The sequence below is a fragment of the Pseudonaja textilis genome, chromosome 5 (genome assembly GCF_049901715.1).
Source record: "Pseudonaja textilis isolate UNSWEBS1 chromosome 5, rPseTex1.2, whole genome shotgun sequence".
Classification (NCBI taxonomy): domain Eukaryota; kingdom Metazoa; phylum Chordata; class Lepidosauria; order Squamata; family Elapidae; genus Pseudonaja; species Pseudonaja textilis.
In genome coordinates, this window is record NC_141994.1 from 74,066,651 (window position 1) to 74,085,636 (window position 18,986).

Genomic DNA, 18,986 nt, shown 5'->3' on the forward strand with positions numbered 1-18,986 from the left:
CTTTCATGTCTAAGGCGGGACTAGAACTCCGTCTCCTGGTGATTGGCCCAAAGTCACCCAGCTGGCTTTCATGTCTAAGGCGGGACTAGAACTCCGTCTCCTGGTGATTGGCCCAAAGTCACCCAGCTGGCTTTCATGTCTAAGGCGGGACTAGAACTCCCCGTCTCCTGGTGATTGGCCCAAAGTCACCCGGCTGCCTTTTGTGCCTAAGGCGGGACTAGAACTCACTGTCTCCTGGTGATTGGCCCAAAGTCACCCAGCTGGCTTTCATGTCTAAGGCGGGACTAGAACTCCCCGTCTCCTGGTGATTGGCCCAGTCACCAAGCTGGGTTTCATGCCTAAGGCGGGACTAGAACTCCCCGTCTCCTGGTGATTGGCCCAAAGTCACCCAGCTGGCTTTCATGTCTAAGGCGGGACTAGAACTCCCCGTCTCCTGGTGATTGGCCCAGTCACCAAGCTGGGTTTCATGTCTAAGGCGGGACTAGAACTCCCCGTCTCATGGTGATTGGCCCAAAGACACCCAGCTGCCTTTCATGTCTAAGGCGGGACTAGAACTCCCTGTCTCATGGTGATTGGCCCAGTCACCAAGCTGGGTTTCATGCCTAAGGCAGGACTAGAACTCACCATCTCCTGTTGATTGGCCCAAAGTCACCCAGCTGGCTTTCATGTCTAAGGCGGAACTAGAACTCCCCGTCTCATGGTGATTGGCCCAAAGACACCCAGCTGCCTTTCATGTCTAAGGCGGGACTAGAACTCCCCGTCTCATGGTTATTGGCCCAGTCACCCAGCTGGGTTTCATGCCTAAGGTGGGACTAGAACTCCCATTCTCCTGGTGATTGGCCCAAGTCACTTAGCCAGCTTTCCAGCCTAAGGCAGGACTAGAACTCATCTTCTCCTAGTTTCTAGTCTGATTCCATATTGGTTAAGCAATTCTGGGAGTTGAAGTCCACATATCTTAAAGGTGCTAAGTTTAAAAAAATCTCAGATCAAGTGGAACTTACAAATAGCATAAGGGTCACCTACATAAACTGTTTCGAAGGACAATTTGGGCTGTATCAGCTCCTTAGACAGGCCTAAAGACATATTTTAAATAAAAGAACGTTATCTAGAAAGGGGTGGGGTGTCCTTTTTCGACACCGGACCAGCTTCCCAATGGGAACGGTAAGCTGATAACCCCTATCCGAGCTAAAAGCAAACATGTCAAATCAAAGCATTTTTTTTTAATCAGAAAAACCGAAACTCTTATCAGCCTTCACCACACTGAACCTAAACTTATTTAAAGAAATAATAATAAACACTGCGCTTCTGGTTTGCCTATTTAAATATTTAATATTTTAAAAGTCGTTTTAATCACTTTCCTGTAGATGGGTTAGAAAGGAAGAGAGGATGAAACACCAGTGAAATAAAAGTGATACAAATTAAACACAAGGAGCATAAATCACAATGTAGTTGACTCTATCTGCAATTTCCAGAACCTTCCAAGAATGCCAAGCTCTGCTAGCAATCCACCCACTGAAAAACTGGCCTAGTGTTAACTGTTAACAGAAGTTAGCAGTTAAAAATGTCGATGCAAAGGACTAAGTCTTACCAGATCATAACACAGGGGTCCCCAAACTTGGCAACTTTATGACTTGTGGACTTCAACTCCCAGAATTCCCCAGCCAGCATAGCATAAATAGGAGCCAGCAGTGTGCAGCAGCAGCAGCCAAAAAAGCTAATGCAATCCTAAATTGTACTAACAGAGGGATACAATCAAGATCAAGTGAGGTACTAATACCACTCTATAAAGCCTTAGTAAGACCATACTTAGAGTACTGCATCCAGGTTTGGTCACCACACTATAAAAAAGATGTTGAGACTCTAGAAAAAGTGCAGAGAAGAGCAACCAGGATGGTGAGGGGACCAATTACTGTTGTGTCATCAGCAAACTTCAGTATTTTAACAGATGGATCGTTTGAGATACAGTCATTGGTATATAGGGAGAAGAGAAATGGAGAAAGCACACAGCCTTGGGTGTGTGTGTGTGTGTGTGTGTGCATTTTTTTAAAATCAGAAATCACCTGTACAGGTGTCAAATGTGATTCTGTCTAGTTTCACCTGCTGCTTCCTGTCTGTTAGGAAGCTTATGTTCCACTTACAAGTGTGTTCAGGTACCGCTAGCTGGTTTAATTTAGTTAGAAGAATGTCTGGAATGATGGTATTGTATAATAATAATAATAAATTTTGCCTTTTCACAAATATCTACATATATATATATATAATTCCTGTCTCTCTTATCTTTATCTATAGTCTTTACATCTATTCTCTAACTGCTCATACCATGTACCCCAAATCATGTAATATTCGGTTTCTTCCTTATCTTTTAACTCCATGGTTAATCTGTCCATCTCCATGCATTCGAGCACCTTTTTTTATCACTATCTCTTCTGTGGGAATGTTGTCCTGTTTCCAATTTGGTGCAAAGACGATCCTAGCCACCATTATTACCTGAAGTACGATATATTAGGTTTTCTTACTTAATTTGGACTTTTGCCTTTTGCATGCAGAGTTTAAAAGGTGGTGAGACTTTAGGGGGGGAAAAAAGTGCAAAGAAGAGCAATTAAGATAATTAAAGGCCTGGAGATAATATATATATTATATTGCAGCATTTGGGTCTGGCTAGTCTAAAGAAAAGAAGGATCGAGAGTGACATGATGGCAGTATTCCAATATTTGAGGAAAGAAAAGGGGGTCAAACTTATTTTCCAAAGCCCCAGAAGGCAGGACAAGAAACAACGGATGGAAAGTCGTCAAAGAGAGAAGCAATGTGGAATTAAGGAGAAACTTGCTCACAGTGAGGACAGTTAACCAGTGGAACAACTTGCCACCAGAAATTGTGGTTGCTCCATCACTGGAGGTTTTTAAGAAGAAACTGGGGCAGCCACTTATCTGTAATGGTATAGGTTGGACTAGAAGACCTCTAAGGTGCCTTCAAGCTCTACTGATTAATGGATGTAGCTATGGCCACGAGCTCCATTGTTCCTCTCCCTCTAGAGCTGCACTCACATGAACCGTTTTTTTTGGCTTCCAGGTAGCACAAGGCGAAGATCAGATAAGGATTAACCAGGTGGCCTCTTCAGGTGTGGCCTTCTCAGGATGCATTTGAGAGGCATAACTTAATGCTGTTGGTGGCTTTGATCTTATGCCTTCCCGGTGTAATCCTCTCCTCTCAAAATATAAAATAATCTTGCAACCAGGTGGCGTATCAAGAAATACCGTAGAAGGTGTGCCAACAAGGTGTGCCAACTAGAAAACCCAAGCTCAGGTATGCCAAGCCCCCGTTTGTTTTTTTGGGGGTAGGCTGGTATTTTCACAGACAGGTTGCCCTAATAATTTGGTTTTAATAACTGAGCTTGCTTTGGAAAGAGTATCAGTAATGGTGTAGGGACTTCTGCTTAGGCAGGGGGTTGGACTAGATGACCTACCAGGTCCTTTCCAACTCAATCTATTTAACGGAGTTAATGCAAACTTGGAAAATCGCAGAGGACAATCAAGCAATGAGCAATTCATTGTATATCTGCCTCCTCCAGTGATCAAAGCCAAGAATTTCTAAGGAGTTTAGACCTTGACTTATAACGGTTTGTTTTGTGACGGATCAAGGTTACGACGGCACAGAAAAAAGGGACTTAGGATCGGTTTTTTCACACAACCAATGCAACACCCCTGGGATCAAAATTCAGACGCGCGGCGACTGGCTCGTATTTATGACGGCTGCGGTGTCCGTGGACTCACATGATGCCCTTGCGCGACCTTCTGACGAACAAAATCAAGGGGAAAGTAAAGGGATTCACTCTACAACGATGTGACTAACTTAAGAACGGCAGAGATTCGCCTAAGCACTGTGGCAAGAAAGGTCGTAAAATGGAGCAAAACCCGCCTAGCAACTGTCCCGCTTTCCAACGGAAATGCTGCGCTCAATGGTGGCCGCAAGCTAAGGACTACCTAGATACCAGATAACGATGCCACAAGTAGCCTTTGACAAACGTCCATCATTAAGGCTAGAATTATGGTTTTAAATTGTGCCAATTGTTAAGTGAGTCACCAGGTGACTATGACCAATTTTTATTTATTGAACAAACTAATCAAATACCCCATGGTCACCCTCCTCCTCCTCCTCTCCACATATCCCACTCGCTTCAAGCACTGATGATGTTCCCTAGCTGGGTCATAAAACGCCTGCAAGAAAGCAACCAAGTTTTGAAAGCACCAAGGACCTCCACGGTCCAGTTCCTTCGCCAATGAAGTGTCTTCAAACTTGTTCCCAGGATCCAAACAGCTACCCGTTTTGTTAAGACGAACAAGAAACGACTAATTTCCTTTTGATGAGTGCTGAAGTCTCCAAATTTAAACCTTGTGGACTTCCAACTCTAACATGACTGGAGGAGGAATTCTGGGAGTTGAAGTCCGCAAGTCTGAAAGCTGTCAAGTTTGAAGACCCCCCTGTATTAGTTCAGCGCTTAGCACACACCCCATGATGGCTTTGCCGCACAGCCTCTCCCGCTGGGCATTCCTCCCTAGATTATGGAAAGTAGAATTGCGGAGATGAGCCAGCCAGATACAAAATAGTCCTAAATCAGTCTGGTTTGTCAGTAGTATCTTATCTGCTTCGCAAGCTTCGACTTCCAGAGAGACAGGCCAGAATGTGGCTTATCTCAGGCTTGGGCCAATCTGAAACGCCAGGATAACACACCTGGCCTGGGATGAAAGAGAACGCCAGGGGCACGGATCAATAATTTACAAGGGCTCTATTGTGGTGCAGAAAACCTGCAAAGAGACAAAGAGGCACCCGGCCTTCCAGGCTGGCAAGGAATAGGAAAACGCACACGTCCAGATGGGCGCAAGAGAACAATTGGTGCCTCTGCTGCCGGATTCATCAGCCCGACACGCCGAGGGATGGCGGTGACAAAAAATCCCCGGAAAACAAGCCGAGAAAAAAAAAAAAAGAGGAGGAGGAGGAGGAGGAAGAAAGATAGAACAGTTTGCTTGGGGAATGTCAGCCAGGAGAACAAACGCAGATTGTGCAGCTGGGGTGGGTTTTGTTCATTTGCCATTGTTCCCATTTGTTTCCCTACCATCTTCCCACCAACACTTTAAAAAAAGAGTTTTGAGTAGGGCAATTGCTCCGGAAAAAGGATAAGCAAGATGGGGAATTCTGGGAGTTGAATCCCACCCATCTTAAACCAAGCTGGCTGGGGAATTCTGGGAGTTGAAGTCCACCCATCTCAAAGCACGGCTCTTATTTTCCACTAAAGATGCCAGACCTTTGCCTCCAGAAGTTGTGGGTGCTTCCGATACTGGAGGTTTTTAAGAAGAGATTGGAGAACCCTGTGCCTGAAATGGTATAGGGCTCCCTGCCCCAGCAGGGGGCTGGACTAGAAGACCTCCAAGGTCCCTTCCAATTCTGTGATTCTGTTCTATTCGATTCCTTATTATTCTTACTCTATTCTATCTACATTCGGCTCTATTCCATAGCATTCCATTCCATCTTTTAGCAGGAAATATGAATGCAGAATTTTATTTTATTTTTTTTAAAATTGGAATAGAAGCAGCAGGCTTTCTCTCCAGAGACCTCTATAGTATTAACGCGGCTCTTTGCAGCTCCCTAGGGGGGCCATTTGCTGGCACAGACCGGGGAAGGAAATAGCTGCTGGGATGCCAATCTAACCACTGATGAAAAGATACTGGCTCCAGGCACAAAGGTTACAGGCTGAAGGCAACCTAGGTAGGTGCAGAGACCCGCCTTGCCACAGAGGCCCATGGAAATGATAATGGTTACCAAGGTTACTTTGGAATTGCCACTTTTTGAGCCTGAAGGGCCTTGTCCCCCCCATTCAGGAATTTTCCACTATTTAACTCTCCTAAGAAACTCCGGGTTTTGTCAGGGAGGCACAGAGAAGCCTCCTCCTTTGGTTTTTTAGAGCAGGCTCTTCTCAAAAGTATTCTGCCTGGGTCGTCGTAAGTGCTGCGGTCAGGGTGGAAATTAAATCCAGAAAGGGAGCATTGGTTCGAACGGCCAGCTGAGTGACATACAGGTAACCCTTGGTTTAGTGACCATTAATAGAAGGGAATGGGGATGGGATAGGTAGGATAGGACATAGAAAATAGAAGTGGAAATAGAGGGTTAAGGTGATTAAGTGGGAAAGCAAGCAAGCGGTTCAGGGATGTGACGGATAGGCCACGGCTCGGGCAGGATGATTAACATGGGTAAGATTTCAAGAGTTACACCTGAGACTTAATCTGAAGCAACCCGGTTACCTATCAAGAGATTCTCACCTGGCTTGTCAAAAAAAAAAAACAAACTACCTGCCAGCTTAAGGAGGTACAACTACGGAGAAATTAGTCGGACTGGGTTGAATTTCTGCATATAGGGTTTTTTTTTTTTTTTTTGTTAAGACGACAAAATATCTTTCCTACCCAGAGCTTGGCTCGCTGTGCTAATTTCACAGGTTTAAATTCCCCGGGTACATACAGTAGGTGCTCAACTCTTTGGGGGAAGCTGTGTAAGGATGAGATAAGCACAGGTCGGATTTTAACCCCCATGGCCTCTGCAATCATCTGCCTATCATAGTCCCAGAAGGAAGATGGCACCAGCTTAGATAAAAAACCTCTGGACTTCAAAAGGAGCGGTTGGTTGATCCCGGAGGCTTTCTCTGGGCCTCCCGTGGCCAGTGTCTCCAAGGCATGCAAATCGAAACACAGGGCATCCTTGTTGGCAGCCACACCTGGAGTCTTGACTCCTAAAAAGGCAGCCAGCCAGCCAGCCAGCCGGAAGGCAGCCAGACCTCTTCCAAGGAGAACAATCGAATTCTTTTGTGGGCTTCTCTCCTGGATCGCTCAATCTCGTCAACAGAACAGGACGAGAGAATTAGTTCCCTTTTAAAAAATCGCAGCAGGGAGTTGAAGAGGATGCCTGGTGCAATTGGGGCAGGTGGCTGGCTAAAACGTCCCACTTCCTTCCTGCAAAATGAACGTTCAATATTCAAGGGAAAGCAGGAACGATGAGTGAAGGAAGGAAGGAAAAGAGGGGGGAAAAAGAGGGGAGGAAGCAAAGGGGGGAAGGAAGGAAAAGAAAGAAGAAAAGGAAGGAAAAGAGGGAAGGAAGGAGATAAGAGAGACATAGACGGAAAGACAGATTGAGAGTGACAAAGACAAAGATATTGCCCTTTGTTTAATGTATCTCAACCTTGCAACTTGAAGAGGTGTGGACTTCCGACTCCCAGAATTCCCCAGCCAGCTGTAGGGGGCTGAGATCCCCATGGGATTGGGATAAGAAGGGCTGCTGCTGCTTTGGGCAGGAGGTTGGACTGGAAGACCGGCAAGGTCCCTTCCAGCCCGAGGGAGTCTACCTCCGCTTCACAAATGTCTTAGAAACAATAACAGAGTCGGAAGGGACCTTGGAGGTCTTCTAGTCCAACCCCCTGCTCAGGCAGGAAACCCTCTGCCATTTTAGACAAAGGGCTGTCCAGTCTCTTCTGAAAAACCTCCAGGGATGGAGCACCCACAACCTATGGAGGCAAGGAGTTCCACTGGTTAATGGTTTCCCTTCTCAGGAAATTCCTCCTTCGTTCCAGGTCGTTTCTCTCCTTGGTTCGCTTCCATCCGTTGCTTCTTCTCCTGCCTTCAGGGGCTTTGGAGAATAGGTTGGACCCCCTCTTTGGGCTCAACTGTGGTCATAAGTCGTGGACTACCTGTATTCTCTGCAAATACTTGATGGAAGAAGCTCAACTGCGGCAAACACACATATATATATATCTGAGATCAAGTAACAGGCAGAATTTTGAGTGACGGCCCATATTTGATCAACCCACTCCAGGGTATTGAAAGAGTTTGTCCAAAGGCAAATGTTCATCACCACCTGTAATTTCTGCATTTATATTTTCCAGCAGAGGTTCACCCGTTAAGGTCACTTCTGACATGCAACGCCAGAGAGGTAGAAAAATAAAGCAATGTAACACCAGCCGCAGCAAAGGTGAGAGAACCTTGGAGGTCAAAATTGATCGATCGCTTCCTTGCTTGTCTGTACAAATCCCTTGTGTGTCCAATCACACTTGGCCAATAAAGAACACCCCAGTCTATAGTCTGTTCTATTTTCCTAGCCTGAAACAGGTGCAAGGTATAGCAAAGCTCACCTTTCTACTGCTGAGAAACTGGAGACTGGCGAAGGTTCTGGGACAACTTTTAAGATACCGGCTAGGGAATTCTGGGAGTTGGAAGTCCACCCATTTTAAAGTTTCAAGTTTGAATGCTCTAGGTACCCTGTTTCCCCGAAAATATGACCTACCCTGAAAGTAAGTCCTAGCTTGATTTTTACACGTGAGCCCAATATAAACCCTACCCCCCAAAATAAGCCCTAATTAAGATCCCACCCACTCCAGGGTAGACAGGTAAAAATTAAGCTTGGGTGGGGATTGGGGTGGTGGTGTTGGAGATGCCCTACTACTTACCTTGGGACAGGTGTAGCCAGGCCTCGCACACCCCGACACCTGCCTTGCTGGCCCATTTCTTCTGCAGCCGGCAAGTCTTTCCTGAAGGCCTCTGGAGCTGAGAACAAAGCTCTGGATCGATCCTGAAGGCTGCAGAGGCCTTCAGGAAAGCCTTGCCGGCCACAGGAGGAGGAGCTCCTGAAGGCCTCGGACAGCGAAAAGGAGGCCGGGGGCAACGCGCGCAAGTGAGGTTAGTCAGTGGAGGACATCCCCCCAAAATAAGACTGGTGCCTTTTTTTGGTGGCAAAAAAATTGTAAGACAGGGCCTTATTTTCGGGGTGAAAATGGTAGGAGTTCTATCCTATTGATTAAAGATTTGTGTCCAGTAAGTTCTTGAAGTCTCGGGACTCTGCACCTTAATATAACCAGTTTTAAGGTTTCCCCCCATAATAATTTATTTTATGTTAGCATGTTTAAGTTGGCAGCAAGAAATAGAATCCACTGGTTTTCGTTCAAATGATGCGCACAAATGCTTGGCTTTTCAGCCCCAAGTTCTGAATCACATCGTTTGCAATATCATCTTAAGCAGCTTTTCTTTTTTTTTTTTAGCTTCAGGTTTATTGAGGGTTTATTAGGACAAGCTTTCCGTTCCTCAGCAACCAGACCTAGGCAACACCATCTGCAGTGAGTGAAATAATGATTTCAGTAAAAAGCCCTCTGCATCTTGCAACATTCAATCCCAAGTAGCGCTTTTCAAGAAGCAGAAAGGACCTATATTTTAATTCTAAACCGCAGTGCCCCAACAATCTTTATTGCGGTAAGTTTGACAGGCGTTTGATAGCCAGGAAGTGTGCAACACCCCCCCCACACACACACCCCAAAATTAATATTTATTCCTTCTACAATTGGGGTTTGTAAATGAACAGGATATGCCAAAATGTTAACTTGTATTGTTAAAATAAGCTGAATACTGGAATATTTGTGATGCTGGTTATTTCAATTAGCACAAACCTTGGAATTATCTTCCGCGAAGTTTTACCTATCTGTCTGTCGCTATGACATTTCATTCGATTTTTATCAACATCCATCCAGCTGCCAAAACATTGGGGGACAAGTTCTTCCCAAAAATGTTCTATCCTTTTGCGATCCACGGTCCACGGTAACACTTCGATTCTGCAACAGCTTTGTTCCCTAGGCCATCCGTCTGGGGAACTTGCAAGATTCATTGCTCTTGCCACGTACAGAGATATATCAGAAGCAGACTATGTTGTTTCTCTGTGTCATAGAACATATGTAAGTACAGTCATACTTTTTAAATTTATTTTGTTGTTTTTAGGTAGCGTATGTTGGAGGTGAGAGCTGTATGCAGTGAAATTTCATTTTAATGTATGCTGATTACTGTACAAAGTAACAAACTTATATTCTCTCTCTCTCTCTCTCTCTCTTTCTCTCTCTCTCTCTCTCTGTGTGTCCTGTCTTGTCTCTCCCTCTGTTACCTAGTTGGGTAGTGAGATGTCTGAAAGAAAACCACCAAGTTTGGAGGGACCTCAGAGCTTTGCTCCTCCTGCTCCAAATCCTCCTCCCTCCCAGCACTGATGCTGTTACCTAGTTGGGTAGTGAGAGGTCTGCAAGAAAGCCACCGAGCTCAGAGGGCCCCCAGGACCCCCGAGTTCGACTCGGAGCTATTAATCCAGCAGCTTCCACGATGCTCAGCCAGCCACATCCGATATTTCCCTGTGGAAGCCATGGCCCCACACGGACTCCCCAAATCTAACTGGTTCCGTTCGATCTTCAGAAAGACTCGGGGGGGATTTAATTTTCTCCAGAAAACAGGATCCTGCTCCCTGGGCCATTTCTGTGGCATGCGGAGTCTCCCTAAAATAGAACTTTTCCGTGGGAAACGACCTTGCGATTTGAGAGAATGACAAGCCTGTGATTTCCCCCCCAAACCACAAGACCACAATTTTGGTGTTTGAGGGAGGGGGCTGGAGGGGGGGGGTCTAATGGAAGCACTTTGCTTCGGGGAGACCTCCTATCCCCACCTCGAGCCCAATAAAAGGGGGAACGGGGGAGGAGGGAGGGAGTAGATGTTGGCAAAAATGGGGTTTTTTTGCAAGACTGCAAGGTCTTTTCGTGGCGTATTACAGAGTATTGGGGGGGGCTGCACAGCTGCCCCCCATCTCTCCAACTGCCTTTATTTACCCCAGGAACCCTCTCAAAATGGAGACTGTATCTGCAAACCTCAACTTTTCATTTAGGGAACCATTCGACGTTACAACGGCACTGGAAAAAGTAACTTGCGGCTGTTTTCCGCACTTACGGCCGTCGGAGCATCCTCCGTGGTCACGGGATGAAAATTCAGGCGCTTGGCAATGGTCTCTCGCATTTACGACGGTTGCAGTGGATGGTGTGTGTGTGTCACATGATCCCCTTTGGCGACCTTCGGACAAGCAAAGCCGATGGGATTCGCTTAACGACCGTTGCTAACTGAAGGACTATTCAGCGATTCGCTTTAACAACGGGAAGAAAGGTCGCAAAATGAGGCAAAACCCATTTATCAGTGGTCTTGCTCAGCCCCAGAAAGGTTGGGCTCAATGGCAATCATAAACCTGATTGGTACAGGTAGTCCTTGACTTGCAACCGCTTTGTTTAGTGACCGTTCAAAGTTACAACCGCAATGAAATGGGCGACTGGTGACCGTTTTTCCACGCTTACAACCATGTGATCACAGTCTGGATGCTTGGCAAGTGACTCGTATTCACGACGGTCGCCGGTGTCCTCGAGATCACGCGATCTCCCTTTGCAACCTTCTGACCAGCCACGTCAATGGGGAAAGCCAGATTCGCTGAACGACCAGGTTACTGACTTTTAAAAGGCAGCTATCCGCTTAACAATGGGGTCAAGAATGGTCGCAAAACAGGGTGAAGCTCACTTAACCACCTCGCTTCGCCGGAGGAAATTTGGGGCTCCACTCAACGGCAAGTCTTCCAGGCAGCCTTACAGACGACCCGTTGTAGCCTTCTACAGCTCTATAACTACGCGCTGCACGGACCCCCCCCTCGGTTATGTATGACTCACCTCCAAACCAGCTACGGCACCAAGGCCATCTTGGAACATTTCTGGGCTAGGAGGGGGAAGGGGGTTTACTTGGAAACCAAGCCGGCTTCATTTTCCGATACTCGGAGTGAGTCGTCGCTCGTATTCTGGCACGACGTGTCACCTTCAGTGGCTGGAGTAGACTGTGATTCGGGGTTAAGGGGAAAACCAACCACAGCAACTGGGTTTTGTGAACCAAGATTTAAGGGGTCCGCCTTCGCGTGAACCCAGCCTATTAGAAGTATATTAGAATTACTGGGTGTAAATATCTTGGATTTGCCTAGGGCTACAGTAATGACTGCAATGGGCCCTGTGTCTAATCACACTTGGCCAATAAACAATATTCTATTCTCTATTCTAAATCCTATTCTATTCTATTCGCAATCCTATTCTACTGTTGTTTCATTCCTGGTCTAAAGTATTCTATTCTCTATTTTATTCTTTCCTATTCCTATTCCATTCTATTCCATTCTATTCCCATCCCATCCTTTCCTATCCCATTCTGCCTTCTAACCTACCTTATCCTATCCGCTATTCTATTCTTGCCTATTCTCCATTCTTCCCTATTGTGTTTCCTATTCTATTCCATTCATTACATAGATCACGGTTTGTCAACCGTGGTGAACCTTAAGATGGGCGGACCTCAACATCCAGAATTCCCTAGCCCAAGGGGAATTCTGGGAATTGAAATCCATCTGCCTTAAAGGCTGAGAAACACCGAACCTGAATTGCCTGGAAGTTGAGTCACGGCAACTGGACTTGTTTTGAGTTTGAAACGCTTCGCTGCTTATCTGAGCAGCCATTATATCCCTTACTCTTATCCCAAAGTTTCACAGCCTTGAGCTCCCACACAGCTTATTAACCCAAAGAACCAGGGGAAAAAAAAAGAAAAAGAAAGATAAGACACTGTCCTATCAGGCAAAGCAACATTCCTGGACCCAGAAGCCTTTATCTTATCTTCAGTTATTCAACGGTAAAATCCCTCCCGAGGCACCTGTTTTCCTTTCGCTCTCTTTAACCTGGGAAAGAATCCTGCGGAAGCTCAGCCGGTGCTGGGAAACTTTTGCCAGAATTCAAAACACAGGGGGGGTTAGGGTGACTTCACAGAATAACAGAGTTGGAAGGGACCTTGGAGGTCTTCTAGTCCAACCCCCAGCTCAAACTCTCCTTGGTTAATTTCCATCCTGCCTTCTGGGGCTTTGGAATAGATTGACACACACACACACACACACACCACCTCTTCTTTGGGGCAGCCCCTCAAATATTGGACCGCGGACGGTTTGAAGGCTTCCTGAGTTAAATATACTGTACCCAGGTCTCTATTTTTGTCTGCTTGGGCTGTAATGAAGTGGACGCAAAGCGGTATGGGACTGCCAAGAAAGTGATGCTGAAAGATATTTATTAATTTCTTCTACAGAAAGTTTTGCAAATCTTTTTAATATTTTGTATTTTGTAACTTTTTTAATACCTTGAATTTCAATAAAGATTTTTTTAAAAATAAAAAAGAGAGAAGCGGACACAAACGGAGCCTCAGAAAATGCAAGGGAAGAAAAACTGGACAACCCCAAATATAGATTCCACTGAAACATGTCTTAGAATCCACGAACCACGATGTAATTTAAGGGAGAGCAAAGCTGAGAGACGGAGGGATTGGCCCAAAGTCACCCAGCCAGCTTTCACACCTAAGGTGGTACTAGAACTCACGGTCTCCAGGTGATTGGCCCAAAGTCACCCAGCCATCTTTCACACCTAGGGTGGTACTAGAACTCACGGTCTCCAGGTGATTGGCCCAAAGTCACCCAGCCAACTTTCACACCTAGGGTGGTACTAGAACTCACAATCTCCAGGTGATTGGCCCAAAAGTCACCCAGCCATCTTTCACACCTAGGGTGGTACTAGAACTCACAGTCTCCAGGTGATTGGCCCAAAGTCACCCAGCCAACTTTCACACCTAAGGTGGTACTAGAACTCACAGTCTCCAGGTGATTGGCCCAAAGTCACCCAGCCATCTTTCACACCTAGGGTGGTACTAGAACTCACGGTCTCCAGGTGATTGGCCCAAAGTCACCCAGCCATCTTTCACACCTAAGGTGGAACTAGAACTCACAGTCTCCAGGTGATTGGCCCAAAGTCACCCAGCCATCTTTCACACCTAGGGTGGTACTAGAACTCACGGTCTCCAGGTGATTGGCCCAAAGTCACCCAGCCATCTTTCACACCTAAGGTGGAACTAGAACTCACGGTCTCCAGGTGATTGGCCCAAAGACACCCAGCCATCTTTCACACCTAAGGTGGAACTAGAACTCACGGTCTCCAGGTGATTGGCCCAAAGTCACCCAGCCATCTTTCACACCTAAGGTGGAACTAGAACTCACGGTCTCCAGGTGATTGGCCCAAAGTCACCCAGCCAGCTTTCCTGCCTAAGGCAGGACTAGAACTCACCGTCTCCCATTTTCTAGCCTGGTGCCTAAACTGCTGGACCAAACTGGCTCTCTCCCTCTTATTCCCAGAGCCCCAATGAGACAAGCGGCACCCACACTGAATAAATCAACCGAGGCCTACCTGCGTAAAATTGCTCTCCACACTGAGGCAGGAGAAATACTTGGATGATAAGTGGAAGCTTTGGAAGAAACTCTTCTGAAGAGGAGCCCGTCCATGCTTAGATACAGGAAGCGCCCTGGCACTGCCAAGCGGGGCTGCCGGCGTGCCTGGAACAAGGCCATGCTGGCCAGGGGGCTTTGCACGGTGGAGGCCAGGAAGCAGGGATGCTTTCCCTTCATGGAAGCTACAAAGGGTCCCTCCTGGCTGGAGAGAGAGGTGGCTTCAGGCCACCCAGAGTAGGTCACAGGAAGCTTCCGATGGGGACTCAAGGGGGGGCTAGGAAACGGGGGGGGCAGACCGGTTGGATATCAGGGTAGGTCCTCTCTGACCATCAATTCCTCGGAGGAAGGGGGCTGTAAGACCACCAACTTCTCCCAGTTGTCGAGGGCAAGATCCCTGACCCATGGCCACTGCCCAACAGACGCTCTGACCCCCCACCAAGGCTGCGGAGAACAAGACTCACCCCAGGCAGCAAAGATTCTCAAGAGCCCCCTCCAGATTCCAAAGAAAGACCCTCGATGACACCTCCCCACCCCCAGGTTACAAAAAGCAAGCCCCCGATCCCTCCATCTGCAAAGACCCTGACTCCCCCTGCAAGTCTGCAAAGGGCAAGACCCTGATTCCTTCCATGGCTGCAGAGACCCTCAAATCCCCCCCCCCCCCATGGCTGCAGAGCACAAGACCGCTGAGTGGCCCAGGTGGCCAAGAACATCGCGTCTCCCCAAGACGGCAAAGGAAGACCCTTGACGGACCCCCAGGCTGCAAAGACCCTCGGCCCCCTCCCCAAGTCTACAAAGGACAAGACTCCGATCTTCGCCCCCGCCCCAGGCTGCAAAGACCCTCCTGCATCCCCCTCCCCAAGGCTGCAGAGGGCAAGACCCCCCCATCTCCCCACAGACCTTCCCCAGGCTGGAAAGACCCTCCCCCCACCCCACCAAAGCTACAAAGGGCAAGACACCCCCCATCTGCCCCCAGGCTGCAAAGACCCTCGACCCCTCCCCTTCCCAAAAGGCTGCAGAAGGCAAGACCCCGACCCCTCCAGGTGGCAAAGACCCCCCGAATACCCCCACACACACAGACGCCAAAGACACCCCCGATGCCCCCTCCCCAGGCTACAAAGGGCAAGAGCCCCAAACTCCCCCAGGCTGCAAAGACCCTCCAACGACCCCCCTCCAATGACTGCAGAGGGCAAGACCCCCCGATCTGCACCCCCCACCCAGACTCCACAACGTGCCCCCCGCCCAGGGTTGAAAGACCCCCCCACCTACCTCCAGGCTGCAGAGGACCCTAGGAGGAAGGGGGAGGTCTTCCCTGGGGACCCTCCCCCTCCCAGGGACTACAACTCCCATCAACCCCACAGACAGGAGGAGGAGTTGGGGGAGGGGAAGCCATCCTGGCAGTGCGGTTCCTTCACAACTCCCCCAACCCCGTCCCCAGAGGGGAGGCAGGGGACGATGGGCCCTGTAGTAGTACCGAGGGAAGGAGATCTACAACCACCACCACCCCGGCTTGAAAGACCCCCACCCCCATCCTAGGCTGCAGAGGGCCCCAGGAGGAAGGTCTTTCATGGGGGCCCTCTCCCCAGGGACTACAAGTCCCATCAACCCCCCCAGGGACTACACGTCCCATCAACCCCAGGGACTACAAGTCCCACACGGGCAGGAGGAGGAGTGGAGGGGGAAGCCATCCTGGCAGTGCGGTTCCTTCCCAACCCCCCAACCCCCGTCCCCAGAGGGGAGGCAGGGGACGATGGGCCCTGTAGTAGTACGGAGGGAAGGAGATCCGCACCCCCGCCCAGGCTTGAAAGACCCCCCAATCCCTAGGCTGCAGAGGGCCCCAGGAGGAGGGAGGGGGTCTTTCATGGGGGCCCTCTCCTCCAGGGACTACAAGTCCCATCCCTCCAGGGACTACAAGTCCCACACGGGCAGGAGGAGGAGGAAGCCATCCTGGCAGTGCGGTTCCTTCACAAAGCCCCCCCTTCCCCGGGACGGAGGGGGGGGCGAGGCAGGGGACGATGGGCCCTGTAGTACCGAGGGGAAGAGAGAGATGCCCCCCGTCCCCGCGCGCGCTTTACCTTCTTGACGGTGCGCGGCGCCTCCGTGACGGTCCCGTCGGGGCTGACCAGCGCCTCTCCCAGCTGCCCGCCCGCCCCGTCGCCCCCGTCGCCGGTCAGCCGGAGTGCGGGCTGCTCGCAGCGCTTCATGGCCGAGGCCTGGGGGGCTTTGGCCGCCGAGCCGGGGGGCGCCGGGGCCGGGCCGGGCTCGGCGTGAGGCGGCGAGCAGGGGCCGGGGGCGACGGAGGAGGCGGCGGCGGCCGGGGGCTTGTCCAGAGGCCCGGCCAGCTCCTTCAGCTCCACGGCCGGCGGGGCCGCCACCCGCACCGACATCATCGTCCCCCTCAGCCGCGACGCCTCGCTCGCTCGCCCGCCCGCCCGGCTCCCCTCAGGCTGGACCACGCCCTCCGGGACCGCCCACCCACCCCGCGCGCGGGGCACGCCGGGAGACGAGTCCCACGCCCGGCTGCGGAGAGCGGCGGCCGAGGGTTCGGAGGACTGCCGCTCCCGGCGGGCTTTGCGCGGGGGAGGAGGAGGCGGGAGGAAGGACGCTTTCCACACAACCCCACCACCACCCGCGCGCGCGGAGGCTCTTGGGAGCTGCAGTTCGACGCTCGGCTCAGAGTGGGGCGGGGGCGCTCGCCCGAAAGGCTGTTCCGGAGGTGCGGGACTGCAATTCCCAAAGAGCCACGCGGCGGGTCTGGGGCGAAGAAGGAGCCCCCTTGGCCGCTTTGGAGGGCGGGCGGGAGAGGAGGGGGGAGGAACCCTGGAAGGCTAAGGGTTTCTCACCCGGGAAGCTCGCGTGGGAGTTTGAGGAGGACTGCATGACCCATCCACGCACCTTTTCCTTTCCTAGACTGCATGGCTGATGGCCATCCTCATTTTTTATTTTTATTTTTATTGTTATTATTATTTCTTCTCTTCTTCCTCTTCTCCTTTTCCTTTTTTCCCCCTCCTCTTCTTCCACTTCTTCCTCCTCCCCCTCTTCTTTTCCTTCTCCTTTCCTCTTCTTCTCCTCCTTTCCTCTTCTTTTCTTTTTCTTTCTCCTTTCCCCTTCTCCTTTCTGTTCCTTCTCCTCCTTTCCTTTTCTTCTCCTCCTTTCCTTTCACCTCCTCCTCATTTGCCGTCATTCCTTCTCCTTTCTTCCTTTGCTTATTGTCCCCTATGACTATCATTATTCGGTGTTGCACCTGATGATTCTTGACTCTTGACGAACGAACTTTTTCTTTTATGCACAGAGAGCTTTTGCACCAAGACAAATTCCTTGTGTGTCCAATCACACTTGGCCAATAAAAGAATTCTATTCTATTCTATTCTATTCTATTCCTATTTTCTATTCTATTCTATCATATTCTAGTCTATTCTGTTCCTATTTTCTATTCTATTCTATTCCTATTCTATTCTATTCTTATTGTAAATTGTACCCCATGACTATTATCAAGTGTTGCACCTGATGATTCTTGACTCTTGATGAATGTCTCTTTCCTTTTATGTACATTGAGAGCATATGCACCAAAAACAAATTCCTTGCGTGTCCAATCACACTTGGCCAATAAAAGAATTCTATTCTATTCTATTCTATTCTACTCCTGTACCCTATGACTATTACTATTTTATTCCTATTTTCTATTCTATTCTATTCTATTCTATCCTATTCTATTCCTATTTTCTATTCTATTCCTATTCTATCCTAGTCCTATTCTATTTTTTCTATTCTATTCTTATTGTACCCTATGACTATTATTAAGTGTTGCACCTGATGATTCTTGACTCTTGGCTAATGTCTCTTTTTTTAATGTACACTGAGAGCATTTGCACCAAAGAGAAATTCCTTGTGTGTCCAATCACACTTGGTCAATAAAGAATTCTATTCTATTCTATTCTATTCTATTCTATTCTATTCTATTCTATTCTATTCTATTCTTCTATTCTATTCTACTCCTGTACCCTATGACTATTATTTAGTGTTGTACCTGATGATTCTTGACTCTTGATGAATGTCTCTTTTCTTATGTACACTGAGAGCATTTGCATCCAGACGAATTCCTTGTGTGTCCAATCATACTTGGCCAATAAAAGAATTCTATTCTATTTTATGCCTATTTTCTATTCTAGTCTATCCTATCCTATCCTATTCCTATTTTCTATTCTATCCTATTATATTCTAGTCTATTCTATTCCTATTTTCTACTCTATTCTATTCCTAGTCTATCCTATTCCTATTCTATTTTTCTATTCTATTCTATTCTTATTGTACCCTATGACTATTATTAAGTGTTTGTACGTGATGATTCTTGACTCTTGACAGATGTCTCTTTCCTTTTATGTACACTGAGAGCATTTGCACCAAGACAAATTCCTTGCGTCTCCAATCACACTTGGCCAATTCTATTCTATTCTCCTGCTCCTACATCAAAAACAGCCCATACAAGCAAATACAATCCTTGGTTGTATAAACAGAGGCCCAGAATCAGCATCTGTGGGAAATATTAGTACTGCTTTATAAAGGCCACAGCTGGAATGCTGCATCCAGTTTTGGTCCGCACGTTACAAAAAAGATGTGGAGACTTTGGAAAAAGTGCAGAGAAGAGCAACTAAGATGATTAAAAGCCTGGAGACTCAAACATAAGAACGGTTACTAGCTAGACAGTAGATAATAGAGATATACATAGATGATAAATGATAATGAGATGATATAGATGATATAAATAGATGATTGATAGATGATAATGACTGATAGATGATATAGATCAGGGGTCTTCAAACTTGACAGCT

The 18,986-nt window shown here is 48.2% G+C and overlaps 1 protein-coding gene across 1 annotated transcript in view; it reads right to left on the minus strand.

Moving 5' to 3' along the window:
* The window catches only part of AHCYL2 (adenosylhomocysteinase like 2), a 91,623-nt gene extending 74,906 nt beyond the window's left edge, over positions 1-16,717 (minus strand). Inside the window, exon 1 of the mRNA XM_087935380.1 lies at positions 16,233-16,717. Coding sequence (XP_087791506.1) covers positions 16,233-16,547 — 315 coding nt within the window. The 5' untranslated portion in view covers positions 16,548-16,717. The remainder of the gene's footprint in view (positions 1-16,232) is intronic.
* Positions 16,718-18,986: the final 2,269 nt, after the last annotated feature.